This window comes from Bos javanicus, chromosome 9 (assembly GCF_032452875.1).
Source record: "Bos javanicus breed banteng chromosome 9, ARS-OSU_banteng_1.0, whole genome shotgun sequence".
Taxonomy (NCBI): Eukaryota; Metazoa; Chordata; class Mammalia; order Artiodactyla; family Bovidae; genus Bos; species Bos javanicus.
Window position 1 is genome coordinate 70,345,754 of NC_083876.1, and position 20,833 is coordinate 70,366,586.

The 20,833-nt window shown below is 35.9% G+C and overlaps 1 protein-coding gene across 2 annotated transcripts in view; it reads right to left on the reverse strand.

Moving 5' to 3' along the window:
- Positions 1-20,833, reverse strand: part of MOXD1 (monooxygenase DBH like 1) — a 97,439-nt gene that overhangs the window by 51,260 nt on the left and 25,346 nt on the right. For both annotated transcript variants that reach the window (XM_061428005.1, XM_061428004.1), the window contains exons 2-4: positions 19,076-19,222; positions 16,746-16,913; positions 16,496-16,579 (exon numbers count right to left, since the gene is read on the reverse strand). In XM_061428005.1, coding sequence (XP_061283989.1) covers positions 16,496-16,579; positions 16,746-16,913; positions 19,076-19,222 — 399 coding nt within the window. The remainder of the gene's footprint in view (positions 1-16,495; positions 16,580-16,745; positions 16,914-19,075; positions 19,223-20,833) is intronic.

Here is a 20,833-nt window from a genome sequence, read left to right on the forward strand (position 1 = left end):
AGCAAAGCAAGTCAAAGCACTCATAAATACTAGCTTTCACCCACCAGTAGGCAATATATTTAAAAGACTGAAATATTCAGTACTTGAGAGGGAAGAAGGAAATACTGCACACTGCTAGTATGTGAAATTTAGAAAGTAATCTAATAAATATACTAAAATTTGGAATGCAGATAATCTTTACTCAATGCCTTTATGAATCTATCCTATAGAAATGAAATCATTAATATGTAAGGATATAGTTACTAGAATATTTATTGAAGCACTGTTCATAGCAGCAAAAGAGTTAAATCCCCTTGAATATACATCAAATGTGGATCATTACAAAAGCTGCAGTTTATATGTAACCGGGGACTTAATTATTTAAATATTAAAATGCATGTGTTATTACATTTTGACCTGCAATGATAAGGGTGGTAATTTGAAAAAGCAAATTTCAAAGTAATATATATAGTGATCCTACTTTTGTTTCAAAAAAGAAGGGATATTAACCCAATAAAACCTTATCTAATTCTGTATTTTTTTTCCTGAATATAAAGTTATAGAAATTAACAAATAAGCCTATTAACATTGGTTACCTCAGAGAAGTGGAATTTGGAAGAAGGGGAACCCCACTGTTTCTTCTATACAGTTCACTCTTTTTTCTTGTTGTAACAAGTTTTTATTACATTGCAAAAGAAAATTATACACGAATTAGAAAACACTTAACAAAAAACTCCAGGGCTTCCCTAGCGGTCCAGGGGTTAAGAATCCACCTTGCAATACAAGGGACAGTGGTCCAATCCCTGATCCAGGGAGATCCCACATGCCACGGAGCAACTGAGCTAGTGAGCCACAACCACTGAGCCAGGACTTTAGAGCCTGCAAGCCACAGCTCCTGAAGCCCAAGTGCCCAGAGCCTGGGTCCCACAAGAGAAGCCACCGCAACGAGAAGCCCGTGCATCACAGCTACAGAATGCCTGTGCAGAAAGGAAGATTCAGCACTGCCAAAAAATCAATCAATCAATCTTTTTTAAAAGACCTATAGCATTTTTTTCTTAAACTCTCAGCATTTAAATTAAAAATAAGAACATCCCATCACCTCATTAAATGCAGTTTTCAAGTTTTATATTCAATCAGCGCAGGTAAACGTGAACATTACACAAAATAGACCCCAAGAAAGGAGAAAAAACTAAAGCATTCTCTTGAGAAACAGTGCACAGAACAAACTCCTTAATCTTTAAAATAATGAGGGACAAATTTTTAATAGTTGTGATCTCTTTTCAAGATTATTAAAGGCCAGTCCAGGAGGACATCTTATCACATAAATATCATATGCTATTAATTCAAGCAGAAGAATAAAGTTTTCTATAAAATATCTTTTAGCACTTGGAACAAATATACTTTGACATAAAGTGACCAATCCAAAAATCCATTGGAAAATTTATTTGCTATATGAGTGGAAAATATTACTCAGAGTACTGACATTTCCTGTTTATCATTAAAAAAAAAAAACTTAGTTCCCTAACCTTGTAAATTTGATTCATTTGTGAATCTTACAACTTCTAGAAATGGGAGTTTACCTTAAGTAACAAATAAGATACATTTGGCAGCCTAGTTCTTGTAAGAATCAAGCTTTATCTTAAAAATGAATACAGAAATAAAAGTGAAGATAGCAGAAATAGTGAATAGCAAATTATAAAGGACCAATATATAATATGAAATCCTCTTGGCTATAAACAAATATATTTCAATGTTCTCTTCGTTTTAATGTCTCAAAAAAGTCAATGAAATCAAAGTGAGTTTCACAACTGCTCTAAATTACTTGGATGTAATTATTCATTAATTTAGAACTTTTTCAAAAGCTCTATAAATTATTTCATTAGAGATTATTGAAAGATGACAGGTTAGAAACGGTTACAAACCCTGGGTATATTTTTTTACTGTAAATTGTTTTTTATTTCATATGTTGAAAAAGAGATAAGTAACAGCAATTTGGAATTTATGACCTAAGTTTGATTCCCAATTTCAATTAATTAACTGGATGAGAAAGGTAGTTTTTTTTTCATGAGACTTCATTTTCTGCAACCATGAAATAAATGTTGATGAAAGTAAACAGAAGTTTTAGAGTGTCAGAGTAAAAAATAACCATACCATGCCTTTATATCAGGTGCTTTACACACATTTTCAGATAATTAATCTATGAGTATCTCCATTTTGCCAATGAAGAAGGTGACGTTCAGAATTCTGTTTAACTCACTCAAGGTCACACTGTGGAAAATTCTTAAAGAAATGGGAATACCAGACCACCTTACCTGTCTCCTGAGAAACCTGTATGCAGGACAAGAGCAACAGTTTGAACCAGACATGGAACAATGGACTGGCTCAAAATTGGGCAAAGAGTACATCAAGGCTGTATATTATCACCTTGCTTATTTAACTTCTATGCAGAGTACATCATGTGAAATGCCAGGCTGGATGAATCACAAGCTGGAATCAAGAGTGCTGGGAGAAAAGTCAACAATTTCAGATATGCAGATGATACCATCCTAATGACAGAAAGTGAAGAGGAACTAAAGAGCTGGATGACAGTGAAAGAGGAGAGTTAAAAACTGGCATAAAACTCAACATTCAAAAACCAAGATCATGACATCCAGTCCCATCACTTCATGGCAAATAGATTGGGGGAAGTAGAAAGACTGAGAGACTTTATTTTCTTGTACTCCAAAATCACTGTGGACAGTGACTGAAGCCATGAAATAAAGACACTTGCTCCTTTGAAGGAAAGCTATAACAAACCTAGACAGAGTATTAAAAAGGAGAGATATCACTTTGCCAAGAAAGATTCATATAGTCAAAACTATGGTTTTTCCAGTAGTCATGTACGAATGTGAGAGTTAGATCATAAAGAAAGCCAAGCACTGAAGAATTGATGCTTTTAAATTGTGGTGCTTGGGAAGACTCTTGAGAGGCTCTTGGACAGCAAGAAGATCAAACCAGTCAATCCTAAAGGAAATCAATCCTGACTATTCACTGGAAGGGCTGATGCTGAAGCTGAAGCTCCAATACTTTGGCCACCTGACACAAAGAGCCAACTCATTGGAAAAGGCCCTGCTGCTGGGAAAGACTGAAGGGAGCAGGAGAAGGGGATGACAGAGGACACAGTGGTTGGAGGGCATCACCAGTTCAATGGACATGAGTTTGAGCAAACTTCAGGAGACAGTGAAGGACAGGGAAGTCCAGCATACTACAGTCCATGGAATCACAAAAAGTCAGACGTGACTTAGTGACTGAACAACCACAAAGGTCACACAAATGGTAAACGGGAGAGCCAGGATTTGAAACCAGCTCTAAGTGACTGCAAAGACAGGGTCCTTGAAACTTTGGTACGTATAAGTTAAATATATTCTGTAAGCTCCCACTGCTAACTAAGTGAATATGTTTTATAATACTAAATCCTCTGTAACATTAGGAAAGACAGCTAAATTTTCTGAACCTTAGCTTCCTCCTCTGCAAAACAGTGTAAGTATTAACAGTACTTAGCACAGTGGCTGGAACATTAAGACCAATCAACCCATATTTGTTTTCTAAAATCAGTATTTTTAAAGCACTTTCAGAATAACATTGAAAAGACAAGAATCATTGTCTCCATTTTGTAGGTCCATATAGTCAAAGCTGTGATTTTTCCAGTAGTCATAGATGTCAGAGCTGGATCATAAAGAAAGCTGAGAGCCGAAGAATTGATGCTTTTGAACTCTGTTGCTGGAGAAGACTCTTGAGAGTCCCTTGGACAGCAAGGAGATCAAACCAGTCAATCCTAAAGGAAATGAACACTGAATATTCATTGGAAGGACTGGTGCTGAAGCTGAAGCTCCAATATTTTGGCCACTTGATGAGAAGAGCAGACTCACTGGAAAAGATCCTGATGCTGGGAAAGACTGAAGGCAGGAGGAGAAGGGGACGACAGAGGATGAGATGGTTGGATGGCATCATGGACTCAGTGGGATGAGTTTGAGCAAAATCAGGGAAATAGTGAAGGACAGGGAAGCCTGGCGTGTTGCACTTCATGGGGTCACAAAGAATCAGATATGACTTAGAACAACAACAACATACACTGATACCAATATCATAAAACGTGAGAGAAGCATATTCAATAACAGCATAGTAAATAACACCGTATTTATTGATGTGATGAAAAACTGTGTTGTTTCCGTTCAAAAGAACTAATTTTGCCTTGAAGTTATGATGTTAAGATCAGCTATCATGGAGAAAATATCCAATTTCATGAATAAAGATAGATTTGGAAATTTTTAATAACAGAAATATTCTTCTTTGGAGAGTGGTTTCAAAGCAGTATTTTTTCAAGTCTCAGGCAATAAATGAATAAACTCTCTCTTGAGATCCTTACCAGGTCCATGATTCTGTAAAATAGGGAACTAAGTGATACAAACCTCTTGTGTAAAGAAGCCCACACATAATACATACTTGTAAAGTACTGGGGAAACATGACTGATGTTGACAATGGGAATGGATGTCCAGCAACCTCAGTAGTCAAGCCACCCTACAGTGACTAGAACTCTTAGGGAAGACCTCTCATTTCCACAAGAACTGAAAGGCCAGCACTCTCTTCCGAGGAACTGTCTGCAGCTTTTCTTTAAAGAACTAAATGCTTGTATGCATGTGTGTGCAATTAAGAGGTAGCCTTGGTTTCTATTTTGGAGGGCATGACGCAACTACCCAGAGTTTTAACATAAGTAAAACTGTAAGTTCATGACTGGGGGTAAAGCTACACAATAGTATCATTCAAGATAAAATCAGTGACCCCATTTAGGTAGTGAAAGCCACAATCTACAGTCCCTTTCAATATTTCACATGAGGGGCTTTGGTGTGGTATGGTGAAGGCATTCTCTGATCAAAAAATGCAGTTACCCTGACAACAAGTAACCGCTGGGATTCTGCATTCTAATCTAACATAACCAGACTATGGATTTAAAGTTCAGCCGGCAGCTGCTAGCCGGCTGTAGCCCAGACAGATGTTGGCTGGAGCATCGAGGATTATTTGCCACATGTGGGACCAGATGGAAACTTCTGCACAGACCAACTTCAAAACTTTACTGCTGAAGCAAGAATCCTATTTTTCAGCTAATGATTGTTTTTTGCCATGGGCCTAAATAGTCATATTTTGAGATTAACTCAGCAAAAGTGCTTGTCCATGTTTATTTTTAAAATATACTTCTTCCTTGGGGAAAAGCATATAAACGGGAAAAGTACCAGCAATGAGCAACTTACTTCTCTGGGCTTCAGTTTCCTCATCTGTAAAATGAGGATAATAATACTACCTATTTCCTAGGCTGCTTTATGAGGATTGGTGACTCACAGAATGTATGATGTTTTCAGTAAGTGTCTTCGGTCTAATTTTATATTGGCGCTTAAGCACATAAACCAGAGGTTGTCTCCTGGTCATCCTCACCACACCTGGATTCTTACCTAAGATCCATCTGGTTGTACTCTCCCAAGATGATTCTTTCCATATGGCGTGGGACTGTGCCCAGACCTTCACTCCTTTCTTTTCGCCTTGACTGCCTGTACTATGTCGTTAGACAGCAATGTTCACTTGCCAGCTTTAGGGTTTCTCTCTCATTCATATGTGCGTCTCTTCTCCCCATCTAGACTAGATCATTGGGGTGAAAGGCCATGTCTTGTATCACCTTGTATTTGACAAAAGACATAGCTTGTCCGAAGTGGGTACTCACTAAACACTCACTGATAATTCTTTGAGATTTACAGGATAGTTTGAAGGACTACTTCTCACTGATTAAGCATATAGTGTATTAAGTACACACCCGATTTCTGAAATATGCCACGAACAAAGTACCTCTTCTATATTCGTAAGACTTCCTCACATTAAGTGAAAGGCTGAGAGGCTTTTGGTAGCATTATGTACTTATTAAGTTGTTTACATGGTCTGGACTTTAGTTAATATTTATGATTCCACACAGAGCAATTCAGTGAGATTACACGGATGAAAAGATATCTCTTTGTTGGTAATGGAATGCATTCAAAAGTCAGCAAGGTGGCCTTCCGTATACAGTTTCTAAAATGGATCCATTACATTATAAACGTTAATGTACAGAGTTAACTTGATGTATATGTTTCACTAGAACATAAACCTTTTCCCTTCATAGAAGAAAGTATCCCTTATATCTGAATTAGTTCGTTGAAATTTTATAATGAAAGTCAGCTGTGGTTCCAGGAAACAGCTGGTGTTTTCGCCTCTCCACTTCCACACAGAAATATGCAATGCATCAGGAACAAACTATCTCAAAACCATAAATTGCTTAAGTCTTCTTCATGTGCAGACAACAGTGCATTTCAATGGGAGACATTTGATGTGTGTTCAGTTTTTACAACAGTTGTTAATTAAAACAGTATATAACTATAAAAATATGCATGGATGCTATGTAATATGAAGAGCACTTTACTAGGTGCTATAAAATATAATTTAAATATGGTCTTCTGGGAAATTTTAATAAATATAAAACACTGGTTCTCAACCATGGGGTTTGTTTGAAGATCATCGGGGAACTTGTACAAATGACAGCAACATAAAAGTCTGGACTCTATCCCTAAAGATTCTATCCAGATGGTTCTAATGTGTACCCTAGGTTATGAATCTAGAAAAACAAAAACAATTATGCAATGAAGCAAGACTCAACCATAACTTTTTTTGATATATGAGCATAATATTCTTCTTCATAAAATATATATATTATTAAAATCAGGTATATTCTGAATTTTTTGACATAAAAATACATTCATTTCAAATGTAGTGAAAGGTTTGATAACGATCCACAACAGTGCAATCTTTTATCACTTGATCAGGATTGTATAAAGCTATTCTTTAATTTGAGTTTATAAACTTTGAATAGTAAATAACTCTTATTTAAACTGAATTTCTAGAACATACATAATTTTTTCTGTTGTAATGTGTTCAGTCACTCAGTCATGTCTGACTCTTTGCAACCCCATGGACCATAGCCCATCAAGCTCCTCTGTCCATGGGACTTTATAGGCGATAATAGTGGAGTGGGTTGCCATTTCCTTCTCCAGAGGGTCTTCCTGCTCCAGGGACAGAACCTGTGTCTCTTGCATCTCCTGCATTGGCAGGCAGATTCTTTACGACTAGTGCCATTTTACTAAAAGCTCCATTCATAAAAACTGTAAGAAATTTCAGTGTTCCATTAAAAAGGATGTCATCAATGGATGACATCCTGTTTTGATACGTATACAATTTCCTTACATTGAAAACAGACATCAAAGTAAAATTGGTGTGTTATATCCCATGGAAATATACACGAATTATCTTCACTCCTTTTGTAATTTTTAGCATAACTTTTTATTACAGTTTATCTTACAAACTTTATGAATGTATCCATTTATTTGATACATTTCCAGTTTTTTCAGTTTCAATATTTAACTAGCCATAGAATTTTAAGGGTTCAAGATCACTTAGGACAATCTCTCAGTTATATGGATTTATAGCCTTTGAGTTGTGTTGTTGACATGAACTCTATCTTTTGAGAAGCACTGTGATGCAGACACATGACTGATCAGCTGACCAATGTTTACTGCAGGATTAGAACCCACACTCAGACTGATTCTTAAGTCATTCAGAGAGACCAACATTTCTAGACCTCTCTCCAACAACAGGGCTCTTCTTGCTTTTAGGGTCCTTGCTCTCTAGGCATTTTGCCATATATTTAACTTCCAGATGAAAATGTTGGTATTTTTTTCTCACAAGTCTCTTTTTATACAGTGAAAGAGAATAAAATAAGTCATTACCATTTTTTTCACTTAATTCCAAAGAGGACTGTAACTCAGCTTACACAGAAGGCTATGGGCTTGTTTCCAATTATCCTTATGCTACAAGACAGGTAGCATTTCTTCCCGCTGAAATAATTTCCAGTTCCTTTCTCCCTAACATCATCTCAGAGATCTAACATTCTGTGCCTTATTGTACTCACGAGCATAATCCTTCACCTAGTCAACCTAACGCAAATCTTTTCTAACTCAGTTCCCAGGACCTTTATACTGACATTTATGGAAGGTTCTGTCTAGGAACAGATCTTATAGGATACAAAAGTATCCTCAGCCTGGATACTGAGAAGCTTATTCAAATTAAGTTCCATTGGCATATATCACCTAGAAAGGCCTGGGCTAGTAGTATTTATGTTTCATTGGCATATGCATGCATGTGTGCTCAGTCACTCAGTCATGTCCAACTCCTTGAGATGCTATGGACTGCAGCCCATCAGGCTCCTCTGTCCATGGGAATTCTCCAGGCAAGAATACTGGAGTGGGTGCCATGACCTCCTCCAGGGGATCTTCCCGACCCAGGGATTGAACCTGGATCTCCGGCATTGCAGGGGGATTCTTTACCGCTGAGCACTGGGGAGGCTCCCATTGGCATAGATCACCCAGAAAAACCATAATGCCTGGGCTAGTAGTATTGTAGAGAGAAAGATCTACTAGCTTTGCTATGAAGACCTGTGTTTAATCTTGCCTCTGTTTCATAGACCTTGTGTAATGTTAAGCAAGTTCTTTATGCATGCCATGCCTCACTGTGTTCATCTGGAAAGTGGTGTTAAAGGGAGGCTGTGAAAATCCAACAAGATAATATATCTCAAGTAGCAAAAAATATCTTACTTACGTACTTCTTTGTATATAAGTAAAGTCATTCATATATTAATATTTCCACATTTCTTAATCTTATTGTGCCATCAACAGCTAGAATCCAATCTAAATATTTTAGTACTCCATTTTTTAAAAAATGTCTATTTATTTATTGCTAAGGCTGCATGGATCTTAGTTCCCCTGACCAGGGATGGAACCTGTGCCCCTGCAGTGAAAGCACAGAGTCCTAATGACTGAACCACCAGGGAATTCCTTCTTAATACTATTTCAAAAGAAATGCTGTTAATCAAAATATTTACCAACATTTATAGCCAATAATTATCAATAAATGAGCTAATGCTTTTCAATTCTGCAATCCAAACTTTTGGACTATTTAAAAAAAAAAAATATAGTAGATTGGGTGTGGAGTTGGGTGGCAGAAGAGCAACAAAGAAGAATAACTATCTTTTTATGTCTGTGGAAAATTTTTAAGGTCATAGAGTGGAAAGTTGATGGGCGATCTAAGAATGTAAAAGAATATTTCCCAGAGGTTAGTCACCAGCTGGTTTTTATCCTTAGTAAGACAAGAACAGGAGGAAATTAGCTTAGATTTCATTTGGTTTAGAATAATGGAAGCAAGCTATGAAATCTAATTCCCAAGGAATCTTTTCGTCAAAATAAAATAGAGACTTACTGCCTACCATGATTTCAGGGCAATCCTGACTTTAAGTATGAGAAAATACTAGATGAATTTATAGTCATCCATCTCTATAATCCCCATCAAGAGAAGAAAACAAGCAATTATGAGTCGATTATGGAACAGGTGTTTTCACTTGTAATCATTTCATCTTTACTGGAAATTATTTTTCCTGCCTCACAACTGAAGATGCACACAGAGTTTAGTTTGCCCGGATCACTCAGTTAATGAAAAACTGAATTAGAACACAACCCTTACCTATCTCCAGAGTCCATCGTGGGCGCTGTGCCAACCTATGAGCCTTCCTCACCCTGCCATTCTTAATTTCAATCCTTATTATTTTTAAAAGGACATTATTCCCAATATGTAGATTTATTTCATTGTTTATTTATTTAAATTATTTTATTTGGATTATTTCCAAGATTTAGAGGTATCTGAAAACCAAAGTAAACTGGGAATACAGCTAGTATTTACTGAGCTACCTAATATATGCCAAGCACGTAAGAACTCTACATGTAATGTCTCATTTGGTAATGACAGCTACCATTTGAGACAAGTACTATTGTTATCCTCTTTATAGATGGAAACCTAGGCCTCAGAATATATGCTAAGAGTTAGAGATGTGGATGGACTTTGAGGCTGTTATACTGAGAGAAGTCAGTCAGAAAGAGAAAAACAAATATCATATATTAGTGTATATATGTAGAATCTAGAAAAATGGTATAGATGATCTCATTTGCAAAGCAGAAATAGAGACACAGATGAAGAGAACAAGCGTATGAACACTAAGGGGTGGGAGGGAAAGGGGTGGGGTGAATTGGGAGGTTGGGATTGACATATACACACTACTGCTATTATCTATAAAATAGACAACTAATGAGAACCTACTGAATAGCTCAGGGAACTCAGTGCTCTATGGTGACTTAAATGGAAAGGAAATCCCAAATAGAGGGGATATATATATATAAAGCTGATTAACTTTGCTATACGGTAGAAACTAACACAACATTGTAAAGCAACTGTACTCCAATAAAAATTAATTAAAAAAAAAAATAAGAGAGCCCATGACCAAGGGACTAAAGAAGGAGACTTTTAACTTTAAGGAGGACTTTTAACATCAAAGGAGGCAATGGGGTCCTAAGCATTTTCACCCTGGAGCACCTGCTCAGGGATGGTGAGAATCAGGCGTAACAGGAAGTCACACCACAGGGCATCCAAACCCCCACACAGATTTCAGTTTTAGTTTTCAGCAAGTCATAGATACTTAGAAGTAAAAAAGAGCCAATTGAAATCATCTGGTCCAATCCCTTTATCTTATAGACAAGGAATTTGAGGATCAGGGCGAGGTTAAGTACTTTCTCTAGGGTCAGAAAGCTAATTAGTGACAGAGTTAGCAATAAATCACTTCCATGAAAAGACATGCTTTCAAAGTGAATTCAATTACCTCCACTCTAGTGGCTATTAAGAACACCCATGTAGCTAGACAATCTCCAGTGTTTTTGTAGTCTATGTAACCCAAGAGGATCTAGAAAGAACTTGGCAACACTGAGAATCTAAGTCAACAATCTTTAAAATGTGCTACTTTGAGTCAATTCATTATTGTTAGGGGCGGTGCTCCTACCAACTTCTGTTCCAAGTTATAGTTTCAGACTGTTACAGTAAACACCCAAGTACTTTCAACTCTTCTCTGGTAGATAAAAGATATATAACATTTCAGATATATTTGGATATAAAGGTAAAATTATTTTGGTATTTGTAAATTTTGGATGACAAAATCCCAAAGAAGAGGATTCTTATGATTTTACCACATGATCTTTTTTTCCCAGAAGGTCAAAAATCATCTGTCTTGTCAATCGTGATAAAATTCACAGATGTCAATGGTAATACACTGATGTTAAGAAAAGTGAAAGGAAAGTGAAAGTGAAGTCACTCAGTCATGTCCGACTCTTTGCGACCCCATGGACTGTAACCCACCAGACTCCTCCGTCCAGGGGATTTTCCAGGCAAGATACTGGAGTGGGTTGCCATTTCCTTCTCCAGGAGATCATCCCAACCCAAGGATTGAACCCTGGTCTCCTGCATTGTAGGCAGACGCTTTACCGTTTGAGCCAAATAACCAAATACAGTGTTGCAAACTATTTAAGAGGAATGCAAAGTATTTTTACACAAAGCATACTTTTAAAATTAATTTTTTTCAACATACTAAATAAATCTATCTGAAAAGCCAAAGCTTGCCTTTAGGAAATATGGTTAAATTAGTAAAAGATAAAGGGGAAACAGAAAACCTGAACAAGTACTATGGAGTTGGAATGAAAATGGATGAAAATACAAACAATTGTTCGGTCAATGGTCAATAATAAATACCTACTAGTCTGCCACAGAATAAAGTGAAACAGAAGGTAAACACACAGTGAAAGAATGAGAACTAAAGCATGGAGTCCATGTAAAAGCATCCTGATGACAAACCAAAATGCTATTTCTATCAGGGGGAAAAATCATACCAGTTAAAATATATTTTGAAATATCATTTCAGGGGGAACAAAAGGAAGTAGACTGAGAAGAAAGCACTCTAACAGTTGTCAAATTATGTAGTTTGACACTGAGAATTCCCACATTTTACTAAATTTAGCTTTGAAGTCTTACACATTTTCAGAAATAGAGACCCGCTATCACACTTGATGTTTCAGAATGTGTTAATGCTAAATTTTTCCATTTGATGGTGTCCTTTCATTTAAGAAAGAAGAAGGAATGAATGTGATGGGGAAAATGGGCAGCAGTGTTCATTTAATATCGTGTATAAAGTCACGGTTTCATGCTGTGTGTCTAGCATAGGAAAATTGATTTTTGAGTGACATTTCATGGGTATACAGTACTCTGGGTTCAAGGACATTTCATGGGTATTCAGTGTCAATCGTGCTTAGATTTCCTTATCCCAGGAAACATTCCCCCAAATTAAACCACACAGATTTATGAATGCCACCAACGGAAAAGAGCAGCAGCTTCTAATTTAATGGCAATAAAAGATATGCTGTCCAGTAGCAAGTAGAAAGCATAGGATTTCCCTCCTTGTGTCTACCGCTGAAGAAGAGAGAGATAAGAGTGCTTTTTTCACTCAATTTCAATTTTTCCAGAGCAGAAAGTTCTGAGTGGCCTGCCTAAATGAAATAAGTGACAATCCAGGTTTTATTTAGAATTCTGTCTGGAAAAGGTTGGCTGGTTTGGAATCCCACAGGAACCCAGAAACCTAACAAGATGTTCAACAGATTAGCAACTGTGTATCACTAGTGATCAACATAATTTTATTTAGCTACTTTATTTAACAAATGCTGTGTGCCAGGCACTGTTCTAAATTACAAATATTAAACTCCTTTGATTAATGGTCATAACAGCTCTCTTAGAGAACTAGTATGTCCATTTCTCCAGATGAGAAAACTGAGGTACAGGACAGTAAATAATTTGCCCATGATCACACAACTAGTAAAAGAAATCCTCTCTTAAAACTCAGCAATAGTCAACCTTCTAGCATGACGCTCTTCCTTTTCTGGGCCGTCAGACAAAAATAGCAGTTTTCAATGAAAAGTTGTTTGGAGAGCAAAACTGAAAATACATAGACTGATAATAGAAATTGAATTTATTAAGAGTCCTCTGTATTAGATACTGTAGCAAGTGCTAATAAAATTTTTTTAAGCCTGTCATTTAATCTTTATTCTAAACAATACCATTAGGAAAGCACTATTTCTATTTAAATCGTGAAACTGAGTTTTACGTACCTGATGAATAACTTTCCTGCTGTTCAATGACTAATGGAAAGAAGGATTCAAATCTGGCCCATCCAAATGCAGAACCCACCTACTGCCTTCCTACTAGGGAGACATCTCCTTTAAGGGGAGATGACTAAGGATGATGATTCAACCTGGATGATTTTCTTTTTCCTCCTCTTTAACACAATAAGCCATCAACAACTATTTATTAAATTGATTAAGACATCAGATTTAAACAGATGAATGAGGAGTTTAGTTTATGGGGAGAATCCACTGACACGAAAAGCTCCTCAAAAAAACTGATAGCCCCAGCATCTAGCAGAGTATATCCAATTATTAATTGTGATAATGATATTATACCGACTAAAGAGAGAAGAGGCAGGATGAGGAGGGGACAACAAGAGGATGAGATTGTTGGATGGCATCACCGACTCAATGGACATGTTTGAGCAAGCTCCGGGAGTGGGAGATAGTGAAGGACAGGGAAGCCTGACATGATGCATCCATGGGGTCGCAGAGTTGAACATGACTGACCGACTGAACAACAACAAAAGAGAATGGAAAGAATCACTTCCTCTAAAAAATTTTAAATACGGGGTAATGTCACCTATTTGGCAAAGCTCAAATAGGGTCATGCTTAAATATGAAGAGATGAGCTGGAGGGTGAATCTCAAGAAGGAATCACAGAGATGATCTCCTATGAGAAGTGTGGTTTTAATATAATTTACCAAGAATTTTTTTTTCACAATCTCTGTATATGCATCAGACAACATCAACATTTTTTCAAGTCATAATTTTCAACTTTGTTTGCTATCATCAAAATATAAATCAGTAAAATGGAATCACAAGTGAACTGGAACCATCAATAATTTATATAATAACCCAATCTTTCCTGTAGATTGTTATTTTCCTTTCTTATTTTATAATTTTACAAATAACTTACCTTATTATTTCATACTTTTAGTAGCAAATAATTTTTTGTGTGTGTTGTTCAGTTGCTAAGTCATGTCCGACTCTTTGTGACCCTATGGACTATAGCCGACCAGGCTCCTCTGTCCATGAGATTTTCCGGCAAGAATAATCCAGTTGCCATTTCCTCCTGAAGGGGATCTTCCCAACCCAGGGATCAAACATGCATCTGCTGCATTGGCAGGCAGACTTTTTACCACTAAGGCAACAAGGGAGCCCCATTCATGAGAAGTAATTGAGTTTAAATTTTAGTCACCAACTTTCTGCCCTGCAACCACAAAAGTTTGTATAAGCTCTGCTCACCAATCTGCTACCCTCCCTCACTCAAAACCCCTCTTGTTCAGGGTAAAGAATTTTTGTCCTCTTACAGATCTTCAAACATGAAAAAAAAAAAAGATTTCCAAAGTCTTTCAAGTCACTGAGATTCCTCTTTATACTTTTGAAACAGCAATGTGAACCCAAAAGTACTTAATTCTAAGCATATCCTTAGATAATAGATGCACACATATCTGAGCATTACTATAATATGCTTGTAATGGGAAAACTAAGAATTCTCAGATGAAGTACCAAGCAAATACCCTACACAGAGGGTCAGAACATATACTGCCATCCCTTAAGTGTAGACGGTTGTTTTTATTTCATTCAACTTAATTATTAGCATTAATAAAAACAAGAAAAAAATGCATTTATGTAAGTGGTTAAGAACTTCACATCCTATCAATTAATATTTGCTGAAAAATGAATCAAGGACCTGTTTTGTGAAACATATGCTTAACCAATAGTTTTATACTTGACCTTTAAGCCAGGTTCCAGTTCAATTTTCTAGAGTGACACACAGCATGCATAACATTCTCTTTTCTGAGAAAGGCTGTTTATTGGTTTAAGGGAAGGACTCAGGCACTATTAATATTTAGCATATAAGACTAGAATCTGCATTCTCCTTTCACAAGCAAAAAACAGAAACTAACACTGCATGGAGGTGAATGACTCATCCACAGTCACACTGTTGGTAAATTTGATGGTAAAAATATCCTACAAATATTTAGGACTACTTATTTAATTCAATAATCATTCTCCAACCTACTCCTCTTGCCTCTCTAAGTAGTTATGAGTCATTCTATAAACAAAAGGCAGATTTGTGCCACTGGAGAAATATATTAGAAATTAACAAATTTAAATCACTTTATAGAACGTGCTCAATGTTTCCATCTCTGCCAGAATGCTTTGAGGTTGGCAGGAAAAATGGAATGACTGACTGCCTTTTCACGGATGAGGAAACAAGGACAGGCAGCATTATTACCCCAGAGTGACTTACTTGAGACTACATAAAGAGACCATATAAGAGCTCTTTAAACCTGCATGTTTCCTTCTAGATTCTAGAATCTAGAAGCTTCTCCCTTTCTTGTATCTACACTGCTTTACCACATAGTCTCAGTTCAGTTCAGTCGCTCAGTTGTGTCCAACTCTGCGACCCCATGAATTGCAGCACGCCAGGCCTCCCTGTCCATCACCGACTCCTAGAGTTCACATAGTCTAGGGGACGACAAAAAGTCAGCAGTAGCTGGCCTTCTGACTGTCTGCAGTATTTTGTGTACATTATGTAATTCTATCTTATTCCTTCTTGTGTCTTGTCCACATCTCCCACAATCTCACTGTAGGTTCTTTGAGAGCATGGATCATACATTCAACCTCTATGGAATTTCCCAACAATTCCTAGCACAGAGCCAAGGACCTCTAAGTTTTTAAAAATACCTATTCATTCACTAACTAGATGTAAGTTTTGGGAGACCTATCCCTGAAGGAAGTGAGAATTAGATAAGAATTAGATGCCACAGGCAAATTAGCTTTATTACCCAATTCTGTGTTTTTCAATACTGTAGAAATTCACTACAATTTTCTCATTTTCCTATTTTCAAAAAAAATACTGTAACAATTACTTTTATGAAAATATGCAGTATTTTTTTAAATTTTATTTTATTTTTAAACTTTACATAATTGTATTAGTTTTGCCAAATATCACTAAAGCAGATATTATGAAACAATATTTGTGGGAAATGTAAACTTCCTGGATAGAATTTATTGATATACAAATATATTATTTTAAATTGTAATTCCAAAAATTCTAATTGTTGAACTGTTACCTCAGAAATAACCAGAGGTGTACAAATGCATCCCAAAACTTTAACCTTTAAGCATATAAAAATAGGAGACAAAACATAAAATACTAGCTACAACCCAAGTTTCTTGCTAAATTCAGCGACTTTTAGGACAGTGGGTGATTCAGATAAGCCGATTTCTTGCTCTCTAAGTAACTTTTGAATAACTGAAAATCATTTCTATAAATTTATTATTTTCATTTTAAGAACAATTTCTCCTCCATTCATACAAATTAAGTTTAGCTTGTGAGTGAATCACATACCTTTATGACATGATGCTTTTCCTGGAGCATAGGAATCTTAAACATTTGGCACCAGTATGTTGTACCTTTGTTTGGGATGGAAACCTGTCTTAAAAATAAATAAATAAAAAGGAGAAGGGGACAAAAGTCATATTGGCTTGACATTCTATTAAAAACAATAATTTAAGTAAAAAAAACGAAACAAAACTATTATACGGTTTCAATAAACCCATCCCTAGAATCATAAAAACCTGAAAACAAAAAAACTTACGTCTTGATTGACCAGGTCAAAGTATGGTATGGCTGTAGACAACATACTGGTTTTCTCAGGATTCAGTAACCGCAGACTCTTGGTACCACGATTGGATTCATGGTACTTGGGACCTGCTTCTCCCACATCTTCATGGTGGTAGGCCCAGATCACCCTTACCGTGCTCTCCTGGTGAACAGAAATGGGTAGGGTTATGTCTCATGACAGCACTTTCCTTACCATTGAATTGAGTTTAATGAATGCTACTTAAAGCAGGAGGCAGAAGCAAAGAAAAGAGCCTGACATTCAGGGTCTCAATATGGTCTCTCACATAATTGTGTTAATTTGATTAAGTCTTAAAAATCCAAATAGATGAGTTCTTTTTTGAAAGAAATCATCTCTCCAAGATAAAATATTCCAAAACATATTTTGGAAGATATTATGCAAGATATATGTTTTATATATGTTATATGATATATATGTTATATTTGCAAGATAATATGTTCCAAAACATTGGGTTGGTCAAAAAATTTGTTTGGGTTTATAGTAAATTGTTAACAGAAAAACCCAGGTGAACTTTGTGGTCAACCCAATAGAATGAAGGACAAGTGACTTAGTAGTTATCCTTTCATGCTGATAGCAACAGTAAATCATTGTCATGCAAAAACTCCAAACACTGAAAACAAACTAGTAGTTACCAGGTAATTACTCTTGTTAAGTAGCAGGAGTTTAGGATAATTAAAACCTGTTTCAATGCTATGGAACATTTTAAAGAAAACAAATAAATATAATGAAAGTTAAAATGACTTCCCAGGTCAAGATTTTAATTTTCACAATAGATTTTTCCTAGACTCTAGCCCCGTCACATGTATGAATTTAGGGAAAGTGGAAATGCAAGAGGAACTTCTGATTCTGGGTTGTTTATTATCGTAGAATCTAGGTGTAATCATTTCATGAACTCTGGGAATTTTCAAGGGACTGAGGCATTCCAACTAGGAAAAGTGCTGTCAGGTGAAACTGGTTGCCCAAAGGGTGGTGGGGCAGCGGGGAGGGTGTGCTGGGATATAAAAAATAGTTTAGTCCCCCACACATAAAGATGCCTTTGTCAGATCTTTATAATGAGAACATTGCAAATAAATAACATGGTAACGATAACCTTATATGAGACAGCAAAAGAGACACAGAGGTATAGAACAGTCTTTTGGACTTTGTGGGAGAGGGCGAGGGTGGGATGATTGGAGAGAATGGCATTGAAACATGTATATTATCATACGTGAAATGAATCGCCAGTCCAGGTTTGATGCATGATACAGGATGCTCGGGGCTGGTGCACTGGGATGACCCAGAGGGATGGTATGGGGACGGAGGTGGGAGGGGGGTCAGGATGGGGAACATGTGTACACCCGTGGCAGATTCATGTCGATGTATGGCAAAACCAATACAATATTGTAAAGTAATTAGCCTCCAATTAAAATAAATAAATTTATTTTAAAAAAAGAAAATAAACAACAAAACAAAAGCTATTCATTTTAAAAGTTATATTATTTCTTAATAAGTCAAATGACTATAATTATTATTACAGTTAAAGTATAAGAGCACTGTATATTACATAAAAGTGGTCCTTGTTGTTGCACACATTTTTCTTCCTCTTTTACTCTTTATGCAGAATGTTAATCAAAATTGCCTCAGATTTTTACATTTCCATTTTTAAAGCTATGAATTACAATAAAAAAAAAGGTAATCTTGTTGGTCTATACAAAATGAAATTGGTTTCAGAAATTCATGGCAAGTTTCAAAGTACCACATGAATTATAGATCCTCTAAATATTTAATTTGCATATGCACAAAGATGTTAATTTTTGCATGATGCCTGACAATAACAAATCTTGTATAACATGCTGACAGGCAATTTTCATCAGTCTACTATTCATCTTGACTTTAGAAATTCACAAAAGTGAATCAGTAACAATTCAGATGAATTATAGCCTAGTATTTAGTATCATAATTCTCTCTTATGTAATATGATTTCTTCCAACCTTTATCAGTTGCTTATTTTCAAACTTTATAAAGAAGCTATAATCTTTTATAGATAAAATCACACATACTTTAAGCAACTCTTCCAAGTTTTAGATTCACACAAAAACTGCCTTTATTGAAGTTTATAGTCATAGGTGGTCCCCCCCACCCCAATCCATGGCTTCTAAGGAGAATTCAAAAATATTCCCAAAAGATTATGTGACTTTGTTGCTAAGGGTTATTTTTAAATACTTGTTCTTTTTTATTCTGCAAAGTATTTCCCAATTGTAAATGTACAATCTGTTCATGCATGCATTTACTGATAGACTTCTTACCGATATACTCTTGTCATTTATGTCACACGTATGCAGTTCTCTGGTAAATTCAATTACTGTGTGTGTACTATTTTCCATGGCATATTCTAGGTGGTAATCTTGCTGAGCATCTTTTCTCAATTCTCTGTTTGCATTTGTAAAATAATCCTGTGGAAAATATGAAAAAGGAAAATCCAGCTATTCTAAATTCAGAGTGAAAAGAATTTAGATTAAGAGCATATACATATAACGTTGAAAAATAATTCTGGTTTGCTCATTACAAAATCCTGTATTTACAGTCATTTTTTAAGTCCTGGGAATTTCCAAGGGGCTGGAGTATTCTCCCTAGGGACAGTTCCCTAGGAAACAAATCCATATTTGAACTTCTGGCCCTTCAGGAAAAGGCAGTGTGGATTTACAACAGAGAGTATTGAAAGAGCTGGAATGAGTAATCACTGAGTACTTTTTCCTCCTTCTACAGATGAAAAGAACTTCAACACAGGGAAATGACTTGCTCCAAAGTGAAATGAATAACTAGTTCATAGTAAAACCAGGACCAGGCCCGGTACCAGCACTTTTTCCACTATTACATTTTACGGTGCTTACCTTCTGCACTTCTAAAAGCAAGGAGACTCAGGCTAAGGTTATAGGGTTTTTTAGTATGAGCTTTAATGACATACATTTATTAAAATGAAATGCAGTGGGATAATATGGAAAGAAATTACTCTAGTTGAATTACAAGATACTGAAAAACTAGAGATGTTTTGTTTTGATGGTTCAGCTATAATTCTCATACTAAACTAGTTCAATGCTGTAAGATCACTTCTTAGAAGCACACAGATGCAATGGAAATCGCATAGGCTTTGAATCAGATAATTAGGATCTGAGCCCCCTAGTTCTACTCCAAAAATGTCAACGAATTGTTGAAATCGAACTCGGAACTTTTGTTCTAGCATTAATAAAATTGAGATAGGGACTTCCTTGATGGTCCAGTGGTTAAGACTTCACCTTCCAGTGCAAGGGGTATGGGTTCGATCCCCGGTGGAGGAGCTAAGATCCCTCATGCCTCGTGACCAAATAAAAATAAAACATAAAACAGAAGTAATATTGTAACAAATTCAATAAAGACTTTAAAAATTGTCCACACTAATAAAATCTTTAAAAAAGGAAATAAAATAAAATTGAGATAATACATACTTTTTGTATGAATTTTGAAAGATAAATACATGAAATAGTATATAAGGGAAAAAATGCCAACCATAGTTAGAGCTCACTCAATGCCAATCTTCTTCCCTCTTTTGCAATTAGAGTAGTTTTTCCCCAAAATATTCTCTATGCTTTTTACCACTGGCTTTCTATGTTAAGAGTTATAAAAATCATGTTGTTCATTCTTATTACTTATAGAAGATATAAAATTTGCCATAATTATACTGGTTTTTCAGCATATAATGGTATTTTATGTCTGATAAATCACAAAGAATTGATTTAGAATATACATGCTGAAATAAAATTACAACTAGTTTTACTAACACTAAAATTACATTTGAAGAAATGATTGCATGCTTGACAGAGAAAATACTGTTGTACAAGAGAAAAACTTTAAGTTGTCTATAATTGTCATACTCTAGGATATGGATAATAGTATTATAACAATGTTAAATGACCTAACATCAATTATCATGGTTATGTAAGAGAATGTCCTTGTTCTTGGTAATTATACACTTAAACGTTTAAGAGTGAAAAAAAAAAAAAAGAACAAGAAATGGTCATTCTCAAATG